This window comes from Triticum dicoccoides, chromosome 6A (assembly GCF_002162155.2).
Source record: "Triticum dicoccoides isolate Atlit2015 ecotype Zavitan chromosome 6A, WEW_v2.0, whole genome shotgun sequence".
NCBI classification, from domain to species: Eukaryota; Viridiplantae; Streptophyta; class Magnoliopsida; order Poales; family Poaceae; genus Triticum; species Triticum dicoccoides.
In genome coordinates, this window is record NC_041390.1 from 85,979,233 (window position 1) to 86,001,274 (window position 22,042).

At 43.0% G+C, this 22,042-nt stretch overlaps 3 protein-coding genes across 5 annotated transcripts; 1 reads left to right on the top strand and 2 right to left on the bottom strand.

Moving 5' to 3' along the window:
• The first annotated feature begins 601 nt into the window (after positions 1-601).
• On the top strand, positions 602-5,889 carry LOC119315171 (protein ABC transporter 1, mitochondrial-like). 2 transcript variants are annotated; one of them, XM_037589836.1, is made up of 8 exons: positions 602-1,237; positions 1,371-1,596; positions 1,691-1,843; positions 1,977-2,135; positions 3,509-3,668; positions 4,666-4,775; positions 5,007-5,123; positions 5,216-5,889. In XM_037589836.1, exons 1-8 carry the CDS (start codon positions 681-683, stop codon positions 5,603-5,605), a joined length of 1,872 nt encoding a protein of 623 aa, XP_037445733.1. In that variant the 5' UTR covers positions 602-680; the 3' UTR covers positions 5,606-5,889. The 2 variants fall into 2 exon arrangements, with proteins under 2 accessions (XP_037445733.1, XP_037445734.1); XM_037589837.1 differs by having other exon boundaries at positions 1,061-1,237; positions 1,379-1,596.
• A 2,056-nt stretch (positions 5,890-7,945) lies between these two features.
• On the bottom strand, positions 7,946-10,682 carry LOC119315172. The gene is made up of 3 exons (XM_037589838.1): positions 9,282-10,682; positions 8,706-8,806; positions 7,946-8,320 (listed from the first exon to the last, which is right to left on the bottom strand). Exons 1-3 carry the CDS (start codon positions 10,659-10,661, stop codon positions 8,311-8,313), a joined length of 1,491 nt encoding a protein of 496 aa, XP_037445735.1. The 5' UTR covers positions 10,662-10,682; the 3' UTR covers positions 7,946-8,310.
• Positions 10,683-11,968: 1,286 nt separating this feature from the next.
• LOC119315173 (achilleol B synthase-like) lies at positions 11,969-21,510 on the bottom strand. 2 transcript variants are annotated; one of them, XM_037589839.1, is made up of 18 exons: positions 21,228-21,510; positions 20,448-20,645; positions 19,999-20,088; positions 19,672-19,863; positions 19,467-19,551; positions 18,679-18,845; positions 15,646-15,834; positions 15,331-15,444; positions 14,852-14,974; positions 14,646-14,768; positions 14,275-14,373; positions 13,883-13,939; positions 13,478-13,524; positions 13,239-13,382; positions 12,972-13,149; positions 12,618-12,698; positions 12,450-12,533; positions 11,969-12,286 (listed from the first exon to the last, which is right to left on the bottom strand). In XM_037589839.1, exons 1-18 carry the CDS (start codon positions 21,423-21,425, stop codon positions 12,134-12,136), a joined length of 2,322 nt encoding a protein of 773 aa, XP_037445736.1. In that variant the 5' UTR covers positions 21,426-21,510; the 3' UTR covers positions 11,969-12,133. The 2 variants fall into 2 exon arrangements, with proteins under 2 accessions (XP_037445736.1, XP_037445738.1); XM_037589841.1 differs by lacking the exon at positions 14,852-14,974.
• Positions 21,511-22,042: the final 532 nt, after the last annotated feature.

Below are 22,042 nucleotides of genomic sequence, written 5' to 3' on the forward strand. Positions count from 1 at the left end.
AACATCCCCACCTGATTGAAAATGTGCGCAAGTTACTTGTACAAGAGGGCTGAATAAGATGTTATAGTCGTCTATGATTCAAAACTCGGATTTGAAACTAAAATAAGATCAAAAAGAGCAAAATTATAGATAGCACTCTTCATAACACATTCGTATAGTTCATAATTAAAAGTAGATAGAACTTATTTAGAGCTAAACTAAAGCTAAAATTAGATAACGTAAGCTAAAACGAGCAATAGCCCTAGTCTTAGTCGTGGTTTATCACCGTCGGCATGTCGGATCCCACCGCTTGGGCGTCATGGGTGCCCTGCGACAGCACCGACGCGTCGCCGAAGTCGTCAATGATGCGGTTGGCCTTCGCTCACGCTCATCGATGATGACCAATAATATAGTCAGTTGGTGGTTATATAATATGAGAGACGTCTACAATCAACACTTGTGGCGAAAGAGTAGAAAATATCAACATGGGCTGTTGGATTAGAGATGGACGAGGCACAATCATTTGGAAATTATAAAACTTACATCTATGCCATCGATCTCCAATCCAACGGGTTGGATTATTTTTCGTCTTCTATTTTTCACCACAAGCTCTGTTTCTGTTTTGCAAAATAGTCGTCCGCCCGAGGCTCCTCTTCTTGGTCCCGAAGCCATCCACGCGGACCGCGGCTCCTTCGCTCGCCATGGCGTCCAGAGATCTCCGGCGGCTGCTCGACGGCGCAGCCCTCGTCGCCCGCGAGGCCGCCAAGCGCTCTTCCGGCCCCGACGTCCTAAGGTCCGCCCTCCTCGCCGCCACCGACCTCGCGGGCCTCACCAGGGGCACCCCTCGCCGCCCGCAGCCCGTTCCCCTTCCCCACGATTCCCACCCCGAGGGGGCAGACTCATCTCGCCCCTCGTCGTCCTCCGTCGTGTACTTCTCCCACGACGACGCGCCGCCGCTCGAACCCTCATTGGAGCAGCAACCCCCGCCGCGAGAATCCCTCGACCCCGCCCAGGTGCGGGAGATCACCGGCACCCATTCAACCGCCGCAGCCGCAGCTGTGGCTGAACCCGAAGCCGTGGCGGTAGCTAGACCCCGAGACGAGGCGGTTCGTCCTGAGCTCTCACCGTCATCCACGCCCACGCCCACGCCCTCGCCCTCGCCTGCGCCCTCACCCTCGCCTGCGCCTGCGCTGGTGGAGAAGAGGCGCCGGCCAAGGGAGCGGAATGTTCCCTCCACACCGTTCACCCGAGCCCTCGGGTCAGTATGTTACACTTTGCAACGACACTGACTGAAAGAAATGTTTGCTGTTGTTTACTTGAATATATGTATGTGTGAATAGAATGCAGACTAAATCTTCTTCTTTCTCGATGATGTGCCAATTTTTTTTAAGGTTTGCAGGTCTGGGTGCTGGGCTCGCATGGGGAGGTCTACAGGAATCAGCCCGGCGGGTAATTTATGGTACACCTGTTGGGGATGGCAAGCAGTCAGCACTCTCGCCGTTCTTGTCCGACCAGAACGCTGAGCGTGTTGCCCTTGCCCTGTGTCGGATGCGGGGAGCGGCGCTCAAGGTGGGGCAGCTGCTGAGCATACAGGACGAATCGCTTGTGCCCCTGCCGGTATTATTTAAAGCTGATGCTGCAATATTTTGGGTTAGGCCTATTGTTATGTGCTTGTGATGTGCCACTGAATTTGTGTGCTGATTTTTTGTAGGTGTTGGCAGCTCTTGATATCGTTCGTCAAGGTGCTGATGTTATGCCGAGGAAGCAGCTGAATTCTGTCCTTGATGCCGAGCTTGGTCAAGATTGGCCCTCTAGGCTGAGGAGTTTCGACTATGAACCTTTGGCTGCAGCGAGTATCGGACAGGTTGGTCTGCCTGAGGCAACTCTCTTAGACTTCAAATAATTGCATACATAATTGAAGTTTTGAGTTTTGACGGTCATCAACATTTCAACACCCTCTGAAGTTAATACACTGTTCGTTCCCTCTTTTTTATCAGGTCCATCGGGCGGTTTTGAAGGATGGTTCGGATGCTGTGATGAAAATACAATATCCTGGAGTTGCTGACAGTATAGAGAGTGATATTGAGAATGTTAGGCGACTCCTGACTTACACAAATCTCATTCCTAAAGGTCTTTTTCTTGATAGAGCTATAAAGGTAATTTGAAAATAAATTATAAAGAAACAGAGATCATTCACTATCTTTTATCTTTTCTTATTTTACATATGCATACTATTTAAACAGATATATTTGTATCTCCAAACCATGTCTCTCAAAATAGTATTTGTTCTCAAATGATTGTTGATCTGTGCTTTGGTCCTGAGGTTGCACGGATAATTAACCAGAGGATAAGGCCGGCGGTGTGGGGTAGCCATGGTCGATGTGGTAGGCAGCAGGAGATTGAGAAACTAGAGAATTGGATTGGGTCCAGAGAGCATATGGGAAGATAGATGTCACATGGTCGGTGATTTGTGGAAGGATTAAGGGAAGATGATTACTGTGGGCAGTAGGAGGATGTGGCCCTGGACCTCTACCGCTCTACAGCGCTATGCCAGCCATGATGGGGCTTCCGTGTAGCGAAGGCAGTGCTGGAGAAGGGAGAGGGATAGTTGAGATCTGTTTATTGCTTACCTGTAAAGAGCTAGAGGTAGTCATTATATAGCCCATGTACATGACTTGAGGCCTAAGTTCAGATCCTAACACACTTGGGAACAAACTCTAGAGAAGGATCCTACTCCCTCCATCCCATATTAACTGTCGCTCAAACGGATGTATCGAGCGTTTGAGCAACAGTAATATGGGACGGAGGGAGTACTAAATTAAAAGGATACAGATTAATTCTCTATTTATCTGCTGATGGCTGCACCAGGTGAAGCCCTCACCTGACAGAGGCTTATCTTATTGCCTGATCCAGAATGATACAATGGACATGCTTATGTAGCATCATGCAGGCCTCAATTAAACTAGGACTCTAACTTGCCAAGGACATGGATTGTACTTTCTCCTATGTCTGGGCCCCTCAAGCATTGGCTGCTCCTTGCTGAATCCAAGTTGATCTCTGCCTGTGCAGATAGTCAGATTCATTAAGCTGCCCCTGATCTTGTCTTGCTGGCCGGGCAGCTGCAACTCTTCCTTAACCTTATATTCCTGATCCCTTATGTGACTATCTTTGAACTACCTTGACATCACAACGATCGTACAGCAATATGTTACAATTGCTATGTGAAGTAGTGTACACAAGTGTATGCGAACACCATCTGGAGATGCTGTAGCCTATATGCGAAATGATCAACCCAGGCCATTCTTACTCAAATTTCAGCTATATCAAAACGAAATACGAAAACACTGAAGCCATGAAAAAAATTACTGCATTTATAGTCTTTCTCCGCACGTTTCATGATCTTATGAGTTCTGAACCGAAACAATGGTATTCTGAATTCCAAATAACTTTGGTTTCCAATATTGAGCTAAAATTGTTGCGAATTCATGGATGACAGAGCATAATTTCTTCCATTTTCATATTATAACAGGTTGCAAAGCTAGAGCTGGCAAGAGAATGTGATTATTTCTTAGAAGCAAGCAACCAGAAGCGTTACAAAGAGTTGCTCTCTGATAGTGAGGGCTATTACGTCCCTAAGGTGACTGATGAATTGTCGAGCAAAAAGGTGTTGACATCGGAGTTTGTTCCAGGTACTTTTGATTTTTCATTCTGCGTATTTTTGGTCTATGATGTTATAGTTTGTGATCTGTAATAATTTTTATAGTGATGACACTTTTCAATCCATGCCAATTTTGGTTTAATATGGTCACATAAATTGATAAAGGATTCCTATTCAATGAGAACTGTCGTTATATGCAAACGCTAAGCATTATATACTATTGCCAGACCAAGAATTTGAAGTAACCCCAAATACCGACATCTGAAAGCTTTTTTTAATATCATTTGATTCAGAGCATGAGCCACATCTATATGGCATTTCATACCGATAAATTGAAGTAACCATATGGCATTTTATATCTATATGGCGTTCCATATTTGTTCAATAGATAGTTCAATATTGGAAGACTCTTGACATCATTCCAGTAATAGGAATACTACCACTTCATTATTTGTCCTTGGGAAATTTGAGCAATTTATGCTTGAATAATTACTATGTCGGCTAAGTGTCCAGTCGGTTTAACATTCAAGTGAAAATTTTGCTCTTTCTTATTGCTCCTGAGCTAAAATTTTCTTGGAGAACTGAGCTGAGTATTGAATAACCAATGTGGTTGCAAGTTATTGTGGATATGGATCCATACATTTCTTAAATAGCGGCAAGCATATAAACTGGAGTCCTGACAAACCAGATATGCTATGTTCTTAGTGTCCAATACTGCTACTGAAAGATATAACCCCACACTCAGCATAAAATCGGACTGCTAATGGAGTCCTAGCGAAGTTCAACCGCATTCTAACCATGCTGCCAGTGCTGCTGTGATGCACGTCGCTCCTGCTATCTGGTTCAGTGTCAACAACACAAGTCCTCATATTCTGTGTAAACTTCTGATTGACTCAAAGTTAATCGTTATATCTTAGTGGGGACATGAGCACATCTTGTGTATTTTTTATGCTCCCTCTTCTCTGTGCAAACCACTTTCTTATGGCGGGGTCTTCTGACAACTACATCTGCATGTTGGTTTTGTACAGGAGTTCCTATCGATAAGGTGGCAGTACTAAGCCAGGAAACCCGCAATTATGTTGGATGTAAACTTCTCGAGCTTACGATAAAGGAGTTGTTTGTCTTCAGATTTATGCAGGCATGTGTTGCTTCTCATACCATTTGTTTAATCTCTAAATAATAAACATGGTAGACTTAGAGCTTGCTAGTTATATAGACTGCATTGGCATTAGAATTCTAGCAATATTCATTTCGTCATTTATGTTGCGGCTGATGAGAGTTCTAAATTTCATTCATCCAATCTACTTCCATGAGGTTAAACTGGATAGTGCAAACAAAAGGTTATAATCTCACGACTCTTTTTATGCAGACTGATCCAAATTGGAGTAATTTCCTTTATGATGATTCAGAAAAGCAATTTAATCTTATTGACTTTGGGGCAGCTCGTGAGTTCCCTAAAAAGTTTGTAGACAATTACCTATGTATGGTAAGCAATCAAAACTTATCCTCATATCCAATACAAAATCTGTGTGTTATTTACTGTATTCAAGATGGCCGTCTAAATTGTGGTTCTGCCAGGTAGTTGCCTGTGCAAATAGAGACAGAGCTGGCGTGTTAGAGATGTCCCGCAGACTGGGATTTCTAACAGGTGAGGAACCAGAGGTCATGCTGGATGCTCATGTCGAGGCCGCCTTCATCGTCGGGGTGCCATTCGCAACTCCTGGTGGTCATGATTTCCGTGCAAACAACATCACACACAGCGTTTCAAACCTTGGGGCTACCATGTTGAAGTACAGGCTGACTCCGCCTCCGGATGAAGTTTACAGCCTCCATAGAAAGCTGTCAGGCGCGTTCCTGGCCTGCATCAAGATTGGCGCAGTTGTCCCCTGCAGAGAGATGCTGTTCAAGGTTTACGAGCAGTACGATTTTAGTGATGATCACTCGGAAGTGTTGTCCAACACTGGATAAAACACGGGTAAGTGCGCCTTTACCCTCTTGTCCTGAAGTTGTCAAATAGTTACACAGGCTGGTTGCAGCTCATTTTTTGGAGAGCTTTGCAATCGGCTTCTCCCGAGCTAATAATGTGACAAATTATATTCTTCATGTCATGGAAATCGATGTGATTTTGTTTGGTTGGGTCCATTCAAGTTAGGCGTTTTCATTGTAATGTGAGCGTGTGCTCTTTGTATACTATACTGTAATATGAGCTTTTGTCGAAGAAACTGAAATAAAACATGATGAGTTGCTGCGTTCGTCTGCTTCCACTAAGAAGTAAAGAATGTATATAAAAACTGTGCTTGCTTTAGTTGTCACAAGACTATTTATTGACAGGCAATTTCATCCCAAGACTTGAGACAAATGGGATTAGATGGATTATCAATTTAGATACTTTGTGCACGAAATGTTTACCATACTTGTGAGTATAGATACAACATTTTATTGAGGAGGATGCAAGACATGTAAGTAAACTGGAATGGAGGGGAAATCATATTTAATTAAAGCTAATCTCCCTGCATGAGATATAGCCTAATTGCTTGTAACAAGTTAATAGAGAACGGACGTTTGGCTCTCGGCCTTCATGGAGGCCTTTTTTTGAAAAAAAAAAATCAAACTTTCCGGTTTTAAAAAATTCTGAAAAAAAATTGTGCAAGTAAAGAAGGATGCTATGTGTATGTGTGTAAAATTTCAGGATGAAAAACGTTGAAATGCGACCTGTACAAAAAAGACAAATTTAGTATCATGTGTTAAAAAGTCCCAGATTTATCTTTTTTGCATAGCCCTCATTTCAACGTATTTTGCCCTTAAAATTTATACCATGTGTGTTATGCCTTCATGTATATCTGTGTTTTTTCAGAATTTTTTAAACCATAGAAAATATGAATTTTGACAAAATTAGATTTTTTTTTTCAAAACCGAGCTCCATGGAGCTCAGCCTCCAAAGACAATATTCGCAAGTTAATACAACTTTAAATTTATCAGTGAAATATGTATGGGGTCGATCTCTTTTTCTAGGGAAAACTGAGAGGTGACCACCATGCAAGGTGGAGAATCTATGCCATACCAGGAAAAATCTTTATTTTTTCTAATCATAAATCTAAAGAACCATTTTGTTGGGGTGGTATTAAAAATTCTACACCTAGTTTTAGAGCAATAACTTCTAGCATAACAAGCCAGCTAAAAAGCATGGAGGCTCGGAGCACTTGCGCTTGTGATTGATTCTCAGTATCAGAGCATAAACACATAATTAGAGTCTAAAAGAGCATTCAAACACATAATTAGAGTCTAAAGGCAAATCCAACGGGCTTCTTCACCATATGTCCAGACCAAAGAGGCCATTGAACGGGCTCCTCCATTTAAGCCCGGACAGTCTGTATCCGCTACTCCAGGCTCAAATGGAGTAGGGGGAGTCCAAACTTTCTGCCACACCGGCCCAAAACCAGCGTCTTTAGTAACCGGGTTTGGGAGCTTCGTGTCTGTTTTTTCTTCTTCTTTCCTTTTCTATTTTTCTTTCCGGTTTACTGGTTTTGTTTCGGTTCCTTTTTCTGTTGTTTTTGTCTTTGCTGTTATTTCTCATCCATCCTTTTAGTTTCATAATTCATTGTTTTGAAAAATCCATGTGAATTTGTGAACCTTCTTTTAGAATTCATGTTTTTTTCCTTAAATTCATGCACTCTTTCAAATCCATGAAAATTTTCAAATTGATGGACCTATTCAAATTCAATTCGCGAACTTTGAAAATCCGCTAACATTTTTGAAAGCATGAACTTTTTAGAATCCATAAAATCCAGGGAGTCAGTTTTTTTTTTACTCTGAACCATTAGCAAGCGAGCGAGGGACCGAGCGAGGGCGCTAAAGGGTTGGCCCAAGTGCGGCTATTCGGTGCTTAACCGGGCCGGCCTGATTGTTCGTTAGCCCGTTGCTTGAACGTCTCCAGGATGTTTTCTGGACCTTCCCGTGCTTACATGGGATCATACAATTTTCTCAAAAAGAAAAAAAAAGATGGGATCATACAACCATATCTATGAACTGCCTTGTAAAAAATGGTTGAATTCAGGCATTCAACACTCATATGTGCAGCATAAGAGAAAATTGAGTTGACCAAGAGTGGACCCGAGGCGAGACAGACTACCTCAGCTCGGTAGTGCGAACGGACGCAATACAAGGCTTAGGTTTGGCTCTGGCTTGTTGCAGGATCAAGGCCATCTCCATTTACTCATGAGGCAGAAGATAGAAGGCATCATCAAGCAGCAGGAATTCAGAGCACCAACATAACTACTTCGTAGACAAGATAGTCCACAGAGCAAATCATCAAGAATTAACAAGCAGAGGCAAGACTAGACATATATCAACCCAGCAATCCAGGATGCACAACACCAGCACTGCTGGTCCAGCAGCAACAAGGCTCGCAGCTTCGAATTACCATGCTGTTCATAATCTGACCATTACAACCATCTAAAGTACCAAGGTCCAAGAAGGTTCAAAAGTAGATCCGAAATTCCAAAATACTGCATGCGCAAAAGGCACATTAAGATAAAAGGAGGACATCGGGCTCCCAAGATAGCCACAGCCAGTAGGACATAAGGATTTCAACCTTCAAGGTATCGCCATACATATTGCTTGAGTCATCATCAACCAGCATCGCCAAAACACCCCACAGCTATCTCACCGAGTCTCTAAGTGATCCTACAAGAACAAGATAAAGAAGTGGAAACATTCATCATTCATCAATATAGTGCATTGGAAATCTGAGTCAAGTCTAGCATCTGATCCTGCAATGTTTAAATACAAGTCGAATTTAAAAGCTAGGAATGGCAGGCTTTCGAGCATCCAAAAGGGTACCATCCAAATGCAGAAATGCTAGCAGCGTCGAATCACCACGAAAAGGTAAGGCGGCTATAAAATCATCTCAGGCGCATTCTTCAAAATTTGGAGATGCAGAGGCTATAGAAAGCTAGCAGGTCAATGGAATCAACATTTACAATTTCTAATGAAGGTGCACGCCCGTATCCCATTATGCAAATCATCCAACTTCTGAAATTTACAGCCTTCAGTCCACAACGTTAATTACCTATTATGCTTTGGGACCGATGCAGGCTCTGTTGGGCCACCTCCAGCATTCACATCGCTTCCTTCGGAGCTTGGGGTAGACAGAGCTAGATCATTGGGGCCCTAAAGAATTTAAAGCTTATGTAAGTATTGTGATCATCCCAAAACAAGTAGTCTGTTTCTACTCGGTATTAAAACACGCAAAGCCACCGATGTTGCCCCAATGGACAGTTGGACACACAGTGCGGTAAGCAGACAGCAGAATGGAACCCAACATAAAGAAGTATACGAGAATGCTCGTAACAATAGTAACGCTGAAAGAGTGGAAGGTTTTCCACTTTTTGAAAGAAAGCAGTTATAAGCCTAGAGAATACCATTTACATATATCTGTAACTACTTCATCCATGGCTGCCTTGACATGACTAATTTTAAATTTCTTCATAATTGCAAAACGGGAATGATGTACAGTATGAGTGGGTTAGCAGATTCCCACAACAATCCACTAAATAGTAAATAAAAATTGCATATAATCCAGGTTTCAAACGTAGAAAAAAACTATATACCAGCAACATTTTCACATGCATATATATGGGCTCACCTTATCATGTACTCCTACCAAAGAAGGAGGCCATGCCATGACGTAGGGATGGAGCTTGTGATCATACTCACAGATCTTTTTCAGCTCCGCTGTCTCGAGACAAAAGGATAGGAGCAGCTGAGGAACTTCAGTATACCCGTCATAGGCAGTGCGCAGGTACACGATTCCATCGGTAACATCCATAACGTGCACAACGACATAAGAATCGTCTTCAATCTCAGTGAGCCGACGGATCGTTTTGAGTTTGAACTCCTGGTCCAGCTTCCACCTCTCGACACCGTCGTATTCATCGGGTCTCCAGAAAAAAACCAGGAGCTCACAGCCACCCCACGGATCCGGGGACACGATGCAGGGCCTCCCATCCTTGGTATTACCAAGCACAAAATCACAATCACGGTTACTGCCTTCTTCCACCGCCAAGAGCGGCGGCAGTTCCATTCTAGAGAATTCCAGCGTCGCGGTGTCGAGCACGGTGATGTAGAGTCTCCCTGGGTGTGTCCAGTAGAGGGATCCGTTCACCATCTTGCCGGTGGCTCCCACTGCTCCTGGAATCAAAGGCTCAGGGAAAATCTGCCACCCAATCTCGGTGCTCCCCGGCGAGATGACGCCGACGGAGGCGTAAAGGTAGCCACAGTAGAAACAAACCACACGGGGCGGCGAGCCGGGGTGCTCTTCGGAGGAGGAGATTATGTGGAACTGAAAGGTCAAGGCGCTTTTGAAGATGCCCGGCGGCGAGGGGAAGAGATGCAGCGCCCGCGTGAGAGGGTTGTAGGCGGCGATCTGCCTGGCCCTCCGGTTGAAGAGGACGACGTAGCCGTCGCTGCATCGCTCGATCTCCCACACCGGAGAGGGATCCTCCTCCTCCTCCTCCTCCTTCTCATCTTCTTCGTCGCTGTCCTCCTCGTCTTCGTTGTTCTCAACTTCTTCGTCGCTGCCCCCCTCCGCCTCCGCCTCGTTGCTGTCCTCGTCTTGGTCGCCGCAGTCTTCATTGTCGCCGTCTGGGTTCGGGAGGCCGTTGAGGGCGAAATCGCCGCCGCGGACAGCGGCGGCGAAGTCCCGGTCGGAGCGGCGGTGGCGGGCGTCGAAGGAAGGGACGCCGGGCTCCCATTTTTCGATGAGGCGTTGGATGAAGAGGCCGACGAAGGGAGACGGGTGGAGATCCCGGAAGCGGCGGCGGAAGGCAGGGGACGAGCGGACGGCCCGGAGGAAGGCGTGGCAGGTGAGCGCGGCGCGGACGAGGCTCGGGAGCGCGGGGAGGCGGATGAACACCTCGCGGAGGAGATCGTCGTCGAGATCTTGTATGGTGGTGGGAACGGCCGAGGGGCATTTCGCCGGCGGCGGCGGCGGCGGCGGCGGCGGCGGCGGCGGCGCCGATGCCATCGCTGGAGACCTAGCGAGTAGTGGGGGTCTGGGGGAAGCCGAATGGGTTGTCTCGTGTCGACGGAAAGAACTCCCGAATGACTTTTATCCACCAGAGGATACGACCCAGGTCCGTCGGGGAGGCTGCGTGGGCTGACCATCTCGTCTCTCTAACTGCGACAAACCTGGACCAGCCCAGTTAGAGGTAGCTCGTTTATTTTTTCCTGTTTTCCTTTTACTTTATTTTATTCTAGTTTATTTTCATTTTCGTTTTTATGTTCACCTATTTGAAAAAATGATTATGTTATAACAAAGTAATCACTATTTTTAAATGTTAGTATAATTTTATAAGGTATTTAAACATGTCCAATGTGTACCTTAAAAATGTTCACGTGTAAAAAATTATAATTATACAATAATATGTGTCTATTCATAAAAAAATTAGTTATCTAGTATAAAACATAAATATTCACATTTTTGTGCACATATTTTCAAAAATTATTTAATGAAGATGTAAAATTTAAAAACTGTGTAAAAATATCCAAGATGTATTAAAATATATATATAACATGTATTTCATTTTTTAACATATATATATATATATATAAATTTCAATGTATATTTGAAAAAATGTTAATGCATAAAGAAATGTGTGTGTGTTTGTCAGAAAAAAAGTTCATATTTCCTTTTAAAAAACAACGAGTTGAAACCATTTCCTTTTTTAGGGTTCCTAGAGAGAGGAGATCGGGAGGCGACTTGCATCCCATTGAGCCGCCGGCACCGCCATGGGTTCCCCTGGTCTCCGCCGGCCGATGCGATGGCAGGGAGGTTGAGGAACCTCAGATCATGTCCCGGTCCGTGTCTCATAGGGTCTTCGTCGTCGGTGAAGTTGGAGCAGCGGTGGTGATAGGAATAATTATTTCTCAGCTTTCTCTATGTTGATCTCCTTCCTTGGAGTGGCATCAAGGAGCCGGAGCATAGTGTTGATCGTCGAACAGTTGGTCTGCGTGTTTAGCGTTTGTTCACGGCAACATAGTCCTACGGAGAGGGTGGTGTTGCAGCGTGTTTTTCTCCAGTTCCATCCCTGTCCAATGAGTCTCAGCCAGATACGGCTACATAAAAGAACTTGTGAGATTTGTGTCCCCCTCCTCCGTCTGGCTGGGGTTGGGATTGCTCACTACAGGAGGTACATAGTCTTTGCGCTTGAACAGACCTTCAAGCCAGGGCTTTGGCTGTTCGAAATTTTCCTTACATGCCTTTTGCACAACAATGTCAACTGAATATATGATGTACTATGTCATCCATGCTTCTTCCACAACGAAGTCAACTGTATGAAATGCATTCGAAGGACACATCATCGAGTTTTTTTTATGGGCATCAAACTTATTTGTAGCTTTACAATTACAGTCTAGTGTCATAGTATTACAGTATGTGTTTATAGCTATAAATAATGAAATTGTTTACATAAAGACCTCAAGTGTTCCTGACACATGTCAGACGCGTGTTCCGCACGACGATGGCGCACGCCTGCCTGTGCTTTTCGAGCAAAGGCGGCGCCGGTACTCCCCGAGAGCCCAGATGGGGAACAGGTTGCGGTAGTTGGGGTAATTGAAGAAAAGGGAGCAGTTGAAGCATCCGACGTGTTCCTATCATCGAAACGCAAGCATAGTCAGGTTAGCCAGTATGTATAATCTGATCTTAACACATGATATAATAGGACTTTTATGGAGTATACCAACACCGAATTGTACCAGTTAAGTTTATTCATGAAAAAGTAACGTTGCAAGCACAAATGAAAAGGGAACTTACTTGCTGTGGAAATTCTCCTGTATCCATCTGCATATTGATCAACTCCTTCGCAGCACGGTGAAGTGGTGCTGGATCTCGTTCCATCTGGTATTCAGTAAGGAAATCATGTAAGCTTGATAAAACAGTGTATTCCTCTCACAGTTGAATTAAACAATGTACAAAACATACCTGTCCGGCATATATTAAGGTCAACATTGCCCAAGCAGTATTCACTGCATGAGCACGGTCACCTTCAATGTTGACATATACCTGTTTAATTTTAGATCACAGTAAATATAGGTTGAAACAAAAAAAAACCAAAATTTATTAAATAGAATTACAACGGGAGAAGCACTTGTTTCTTATGAAATGGATTGAGAACGTCCTAAGAATAGAAGGTCCATATATCGCTAACTGATTTCGTTCGCATGCTAACGAAGCAGATTTTTACCATATTGCATTTTTTATATATTAGAATTTGCAAGGGGCAAGTAATGCTTCCAATAAACGAGAAACCGTAAGCAATAGTATCTAGATGTTTACCTTTGTTTCATTAGATACGTGACTTTCTCCCCATCCACCAGTACTGAGCTGCTTTGATAATATGAAGTGACATCCTTTCCTGATGGAAGAACTGCTCTCGTATGTTCTTCCAGCAGCAACTAATGCTTTAACCGAAAAGAAGGCCCCATAGGTGAAACACACACCCCAAGTGCCTAACCTGCGAAAGTAATAATTACGTTATGAATTGTTGAAGTAGAAGTGAAGTTTTCTATAAGGTAAGTCAGGAAATGCGGCCTTCTGACAAACCATGAACCGTCTTCTCCTTGTCTGCTCTCAATGAATGTTGCTGCATCTCTGATACATTTTTCTATCTCCTTAGTACGGTAACCATAATGTAGTTCTTTGAACAGCATAAGAGCTTGAAGCACCGAGGAAGTGCATTCTGGATATCTGCCATGTTTTATCATACACCATTAGTTTGTTTCTCAAGTTAAAAGAAAAAGGGGCTTGGAGAAGAATTTTCCAAACAACACAGTATCACTTACGGATGATCGACAATCATGTTTGGAAAACTCTCGCAAGGATTGAGGATCTGGATTACCAAAAGCAGAAAACCATGTAAGAGCATGGCTAAAAAAACTTGGAATATGAGTTCCGCTCGGGTAATTCTGGAAATATCAGACTATCAAAACATACAGGAGTCAATAAATAATTAAGATCTGAACATTCATAATGATAGGAGTATTTCTAAAGTATTTTAATCCTGAGATGCAAATCTCTCAACACTAAAAAAAAATAAAAATATAATCAACCAGTAATGAGTTAAAAATATGGTAAACTGAAGATATCATATTGTATATCTAAAAAGCAACAATCGAGTTCTCATAAATATTAATTGTTCACTCTCAATTTAATAAATCAGAAAAAATTAGCAGCCTGTAAAAACTCACCTCTATCCAAGTCGAAGTTCTTTTACATTCATATGTGGAAAAGGTCCCATCTTTATTCTACAACCAAAAATGATTCGCTGTTAACCAGGTGACCTTCACAGCTTAGAAAAATCCGAAAAAATAGCAAAAAATTAAACATCGGCAACATGCATAGTTTTATTTGACATCAATTACTAAATCTATTGACTGACTGCTGAAAGGAGCTGCAAAATTGTGCAAACAGTATGAATGTTGACTTCACCACATTCATAAACTAAAGTTGGCAAAACATTTCAGATGCATTTTTCCCAGTGTAAGTTTGGGGGGACAGATCCATATTCATGGAAATATGAACGAATGCTTGGAAATTGCACAATCATGTTACATGGCTTAATTTTTTTGAGAATTCTTACCACAAAAGATAAAAGGCAATCAACAGCATCATGCACCCTTTCTCTTTCTATTGGATCGCCAACGATGTTCCTAGAGATCTTTGAGAGCAGCATCACAGCCTGAAAATCAAATAATGTAAGACTTTCTTGTATAGACAAAATAAAAACAATACAGGATACCGTTGGTTGGTTGTAAGGGTTTCATTAATTTAAAGCCGGGCGCCAACCTCTTTTCTAAAAAACGAGGATTGACAACTGAACCAAGGGAACACTGTACAAGTGTATGCCTTTGCTGGATGTAAATTCATTTATTAAGATTAGGTTATATAATAGCACTTACTACTTGATTAATAACTAATTTCACATGTTGATATTAACAGGAGAAAAATGACCTTAAGTGCTTCTGCGGTAGTGTCAGATACAGTCCATCCATTGTCTGCACTTGAAAGAGTCCATGAACCCTTCGATCTGTGGCGATGTGAATAACTTTGGTCGCCAGGATGATTCCAAAGAACCTTCAGGTATGGACATGCACACTGTTTTAGATTACATTATGTAACTTTATCAATTGAAATAACTATGAGGAACAAAAAAGAACCTGCGATTTTTTCATGAATGCATTGGCTCTCTCGAGAGTTGGGCCATACTCACTCACAAGACCTATAGCGCAATATGCTTGAATAATAAATGATGTCTCCCAGCTCTGAACACCATCATATACCTATCCTTGACATAATAGAAAATTATACATACTTTCACTTTCTCTTCAGAAAAGAATAGCAATTTTCTGAAACAATGAAAGGCATGTTGTATTGTAAACAAAGGTCTACATGATTTAACCATGCACCAAATATCAAAGTTATTATGAAAAATTAACTCATAATTTAACCATGCACTTCCGAGCTGAAAACATTAGTTTGACAGCAGTAGTGCACCCACAAATCATCCAATCACGGCTAAAAGTGCTGAAAATATATTCTCTTCTTATACTAGACTTAAGTACCTGACGTAAACAAAAAACAGGGAAACAGACTTGAAAGTACCTACAAGTGCATGAAAACTGAAATGTCATCATACCTGCGCCTTCATGCCATCTTCCGAGATCCACAGGAAATCAGGTACCCTCGCAAGATGCCGCTTGAACGCTTCCGAATTTGGATCTTCGGCCCAGCAGCAGACCATGTTCAGAGCCTAAACATCACAAAGAAAAACATAATAAGTGAGTTTGATATCAAGCCCCTGAGTCTAGGGTCTAGGCAAATATTTTTTTTTTTGGTCATGATGCCCACATTTCATACTTCTCAATTCTTATTTATTCGAGGGTTCGTATGTACTGAGTGACTCTAGGTCTATTCAGATGCAGCTTCAAGAATAAAGCAGACGACGCATTACCTTGTTGACGGAGCATATGCAGAGGTACTGCGTGTTGTCGTCCTCGTAGTGGATGTGCTCCATGAGGTTCTTCAGAGCCCTGTCCCTGAGCTTGTTGATCGGCCAGCTGCTCAGCACCGGCTCCACGCACTTGTAGAGTGAGGTCCAGACGGCGTTCTGCAGCGTTGTGCGTGGGCACACAAGGTCCTCCTGAAATTAAGCAGAAAAAAGATGATTAAACACCATGTAATTGAGTAGTGAATTCGTGGTTTGGTGGTGCTTTGTGCTTTCTCCCCCTGTGTTGGTTTCCACGAGCAGCAGAAAAAATAATCAAATTAAAAGTGTGCTGCTAATTCCACGATTGAGCGAAGCAAACCTAGAAGGAACTATGCCCAACTTTTTCTCCGGCGAGCGGCAACCTGAAAGAATCAGCCTCCATTTTGCTTTTGCATGTTGGTGTCGGAGAGAGAGAGAGAGAGAGAAAGAAAGAAGGGTGGTGGTGCTGGCGAAGGCGCGCAGGAAGAGGCCGGTGATGTGCCGTCGGCTGCTCGGAGCCACTGCGTACTGCGGTCGTCTCCGCCTGCGCCGGCGCCGCCGCCGCTTTACTCAGTTGCGGCCAGAGCTCTTTTTTGTTTTTGTTTTTTGCGTCAAACAGGCACAGAATCGCACAGGAGCCACGAGCGAGCAACCAAACGGGCCGGCCTATTTAGGTTTTGGGAACCTTTCAGAATGTTCCGGGCCGGTTTTATTGGTTTGTTCTTTTTTCTATTTTCTGGTACTTCTTTTACTTATTTTATTTTTTTCCTTTAAAAAATATTTTTCCCAAAAAATCTTCAATTTCAAAAATCATTTCAAATTTAAAAGAAATTCATGTTTCAAATATTGTTCAGAATTTCAAAAGGCATTCCAGTTCCAAAACATCTTCGTAAATTCTAAAAAAGATAGCACTTTCTATATGTTTGGAATTTTTTAGAATATATTCGTATTTAAAAATAATAATTTTTTAAAAAATTTGTTTATAAAACATGTTCACATTTAAAATTTTGTTCCAAATTCAAAATGTTCTCTTAAAAAAAAATCCAAACTAAAATAAAGTTGTTTACTACAGTCCATACATGGGCCAACCCACCAAGACTACCCCTGTGCGGCAACCCTCCTATTTGCGAAATCACTAATTAAGAAGTACTCGTTGTAAAGATCACTCCAATTCCCCTAGTTGCGACAAGTGCTGCACATGCAGCGCGTCACTTGTCGCAACCTGGGAGTTTTCCTTTTTTTCGTAGATTCGTTTATTCAAAATGTTTTATCTCTCAAACCGTGCGTCCAAATCTCGAACCGCTTTCACCATTGGATTCCTCGCGTCGAGATCTTCAAAACTATATCCCATGTTGATAGGTTTTGACGAACTTTTTTTTCATGAAAAAACCGAACGAAAAAACCCGAACCGGGAGCATAGGTTTTTTCCCTTTCAGAAAGAGGCACGCCCGTGCCTCTCACGAAATCACAACCGTACCTCTCGCGGAAGCAAAACCATGACTCTCGCGGAAAAAAAGAGAAAAAAGCGTTTTTTTCGTTTCCGAGGAGGCACGACCGTGACTCTCGTGAAAGCACAACCGTGACTTTTGTGGAAGCAAAACCGTGACTCTCGTGAAATCACAACCGTGACTTTTCCGGAAGCAAAACCGTGACTCTCGCAAAAGGAAAAAAAAAAGAAAACGCGTTTTCCCCCTTTTCGAGAGGCACGGCCGTGACTCTCGCGAAAGCACAACCATACTTCTCACAGAGGCAAAATCGTGACTCTCGCGAAAGCACAACCATGCTTCTCGCAGAAGCAAAACCGTGACTCGCGAAAGAATAAAGAAAAAAAACGCGTTTTTTTTCCGTTTCCGAGAGGCACGGCCGTGCCTCCCGCGGAAGCAAAACCGTGACTCTCGCGAAAGAAAAAAAACAAAAAACACATTTTTTTTTATTTTCGAGAAGCACAACCGTGACTCTTGCGAAAGCAAAACCGTGCCTCTTGCGGAAGCAAGACCGTGACTCTCATGAAAGAAAAAAAAACACGTTTTTCGCACAAAATGTTTTTTTCAATTTTTTTATTGAAAAGCTAAGGAAGACCAGTGAAAAACCAAAACGTCGAAAAATAATAAGAAAAACGTTTAAAAAGCCGAAAACGCGTGCAAAAAATAAAAATTAAATTAAATTTGGAGGGAGCGCCCAGAGCGCGACACGTGACGAATGCCTGAGAGCGCGCCAAGTGGCGTTGATCGTTGCAAGGCTCCTGAAAGAGCGCTTGTTACCTAGTTGCTCTCTCCTATTTGCGTCAAATAGGTTGCGTCAAATAAGAGGTCCCCTAACAAAAAAGCTCAGACCATTTATAATAGGAGGCTAGGGTTATCAGTTGGCCCCAGTGTTTTGCAAAACCAGGCCTGGCTATTCCTACCTAAATGTTGTTCCTTTTTTCCCTTCAAAAAAGAGTTTTAACTATTTTACTTCATCCACGCCTCCTGAAAAGAAGGCGTGTAAACTTTCTCTGAAGCTAAAACAATGCAAAATTTAACCAAGTATGTAAAAAATAATATCAACCATCACAATACTTATGATTGTAGTTAAGGGTAGGTTCGATGTTTATTTCTAGGTTATTTTGGCGTGGACAATAGTAGCGACCCATATAATCATGTCCTAGCCTCTCCATCTACATGTTGGTCTTAATTACTTGGTTTGATTGTCGATGGCAAGGTAGTTAAAACAGTGCCTTGTGGTTGATTATCTAGAATACCGGTTTCGCAAGATGATGTTGTCACGAGGCTTTGTTCGTCGGATTCCTTTCATCTTAGCTTTCGTACATGGCCAGTCAGAGTGGTGAACGATATATGCCATATATCATCGACCTTATGTTCTCATTTTCACGGTGGAATTTTATGGTGGTTATCAACAAACCTTGATCTTGATCTTGATGTGGAGACAATTGTTCTTCCACTTTGATCCAGTTTTATGTTTCATTCTCTCAAAAAAGCAAGCAAGCAAAGGTTATGATCGTCTAGGAACTGAACGAACCTTGGCGCATGCATTGCGTGACATGCCCCAGTCGATCTGGTCGTACGGCACGTCGTAGATCTCCTCCCTTATCGCCAGGATCGTAGGCGTAATGGGCCCAACGAATTTCCTCCCGTAGAGATAAGCCATAGGCAGGTAGACCATACGGCACAGGCACCAGAATTTCCCTACGCAACATGTGATGACTTTAATCAGTGATTTCCTCCTGAGGCACACAAACTATAGACAGCACACACGTTATATACGTGTGTGCAAAGAGAGCCTTGGCTTAGTGGTTGAACATGTGGTTGTGCAGCCTAACGACCTGAATTTAATTTCTAAAATTGACAGGTGATGCATAGGGATTTTCCCTCATTTATTATGGATCAAGTTTGATATGTGATGGAACCACTCATCCCAAAATATCGTCATACTCATTTAAAATTTTTTCTGAGGACCATGTTTGTTTTGGTACTCATACTAAAATGGCCGTATGCATCCTTAGTCGGTGCAGAGGTCGGGGAAGTGAAATTCTGACTCGTGGCAGGTGGCTGCGGCGGCCTTATACCCGTCCTGGTAGGAGTGCGCCGGACTGGCATCGTTCAGATGCAAAGGCCGGGGTCATCCTCCTTTTTTAAAAGAAAATATATGTATGTGTCCATACACCTAAAAAAAGTATGTATGTGTGTGTCCTCTACAACTACAAGTACGTGCTGGAAAAAAATACTTCGACTATATAGTATGCATCAAATGATGGAAAACTGCGTGAAAAACCTAGCATCAAAAGATGGAACCGGGCGACGCGATACCTGGATGAAACGGGAGAAATTGCGGTGCAAGCCATAGTTCGGGGAAGATCGGGTTGTTCCCGGACCAGTCATACATCCCAAGTATCTGCAACAGTTAATTCAAACTCAAGTAGATTGCTTGACACATTAATCTGACCAAGTATATTATTGCTCCAAGATTATGTATGTGTTGGGGTAATATCCATGAATGAATATACAAACGTACCGAGAGCCATATCTTCCCCCACTGTGGCACAAGAGTAGCGCTGCCGTGGGACGATATCCAGCCACGCCCCTTAGCCAACGCCGTGTTGCCATCTAGCTCCTCTTCGAGGAGCCTTAGAGTGATGTAGTTTGAGCATGTACCAAACATGCTGCTCGACCCTAAAATTAGGCTGCCCCATCCCCCATCTTCGTTCTACAAAAAACAAAAGGACAAAGGGAGAAAATATATGAAAGACGGGTGTGTGAGAAAAAAAAGTCGCATAATTGAAGAATAAATCTCCCAGCCTCTACAGCCAAAATTGCAATATGAAAGTGCATGATGCCATGCCTGATGATTGTAGATGTAGCGGCATATCTCTCGTCGATGTTCCGCGGTCACCACAGTGTTGAGTGATCTGGTGACATAGAGAGCAAATATCTGCAAGTGCACACGGCAACAAAAATCAGCGAGAATCTTCAGTAGAAAGTATAAATACGATATATTTTCCCCTATTTCTTAGATATCTAAGAAGTAACTATTTTCAAGTTACCGTCAACAACCATGTAATTTAAACACATGATTCATACAAATTTTATTTTGACCGGAAGGCTATCAATGTTGATTAAGAAATAAGAGTTCCTAAATTAACTGGTCTATTTCTTTTGAGAAATAAGAATTCCTAAGTTAACCGGCCTTCTTTTTAGGAACAAGTTAACTGGTCTATAGTCACTCCGAAGTATGTACACAGTTTTATTTTGGCCAGAGTATAAAATACTCATAATAATTATTTTACATACCAAACCAGGCATGACGAACATTATCCCGCTGAAGTCCCCGGGCCAACAGCCGTCATCCGATTGCAGCGAAGAGAACTGATCGAGGGCTCGCCTCAGCGACACCAGCACGGTGTCCTCAGTGACCTCGTCTTTCTCCTCGAGCTTCTCCATTGGCGGTAGACGACGGTCCCTCCCTTGATGTTTGTTCTCTTTTGAACACTGCAAATATTAGGTTAAATTTAGTTTGTTGAGTTGTGGGTGTCACGTATACTTGCAACACAAATTAAAGCTAAAGTAACATGCCAGTCTTGAAAAATGGAGTGTCAGAAGGCTTGTTGGCTGGCCCAATGAGGCAATAACTCCCAACTTTCTAGATAGGTACAAGGTTGGTAGATCGGCACATTCAAGTCATGAATGGAAATCGTACCTTGGAATCGTGGGTCCAAATAATGAAATAATTGGGTCCCAAACCTGTACACTACTAGAGTAACTGCCACTGCTTCTGGGCGTACAGAAATGTTATGCTAGGACGACCATGCAAGAACTTCACAGAAAAGAGCATAGCCATTGTAGACGAATTATATAATACTTCCTCCGTAAAGAAATATCAAAACGTTTAGAACGTTTAAATCAATAAAGTAGTATTCTAAACACTTTTATATTTGTTTATAGAGGGAGTACTCCCTTTGTAAACAGCATGGCCATCATACTTCATTCAGGATTCAGCATAACCATCGTTCTCCAAAGAAGTGATCGGCTACTCGCTGTACACTTAACGAATACAGTAGTATGCATGCATACCTGCAAGCGCATGAGGAGGTCGGCGGACTCTCTGCGCCGGAACCGGCCGTCGGTGAACTCCTGACGCACCCTCTCCACCTCGGCGCGCTCCTCCGGCGTGCCGGCGCTGGCGTCGAACTCCCACACCGCGCGGCCGAGGAAGCCGTTGGTGGACCGCAGCCACGGCCCGCCGCCCTCCCCGACCTTCAGCCTCCACATGCCGGCGGCCGCTCCCGACAACTACGCACTCACTCAGCTTGTCTCTCGCTGGTCGGTCGGAACGGAAAGCCTGGCTCTGTGGTAGTATCAGCTGAGCTGGGCGTGCTTAAAAAGAGGAGGAGATTGGCGGCAACCGCTGCCACATGCATGGCTCGTTGGCAATGTTTAATAATTGGCAGACGCACAAATGCACCATGCACTAGAGATCGATGGTACGTGTAACAACCAACGGCCGTGTTTAACATGCGGTTGATAAACATAGTCTTATTTTAAACCTTACATGTAATTTAAAAATGACAATAGCAATGTGTCTACAATGAATTACCTCTTAGCCTTATCTAAAATAACTAGTTATTCCTAAAAACATGATCAGGCGTATTGTGCTAAAAGATCATCTTTTAAATAAAAGAAGATAAGTCTTTGCTTATGAATTCTCTCTCCCCCACCTCATAATTCATCATATATGGCACTTCTAATATAGCACTATTGTACATGACCTAAGGTGTGTGGCGAAATCGTTTCTTCAGTATTTCTTTTCCAGGATCTCAAGAATCCCTGGCTCATGGTCGACTGCTTAGATCTTTTTTTTGAGGGGTCGGCCGCTTAGATCAGCAGGT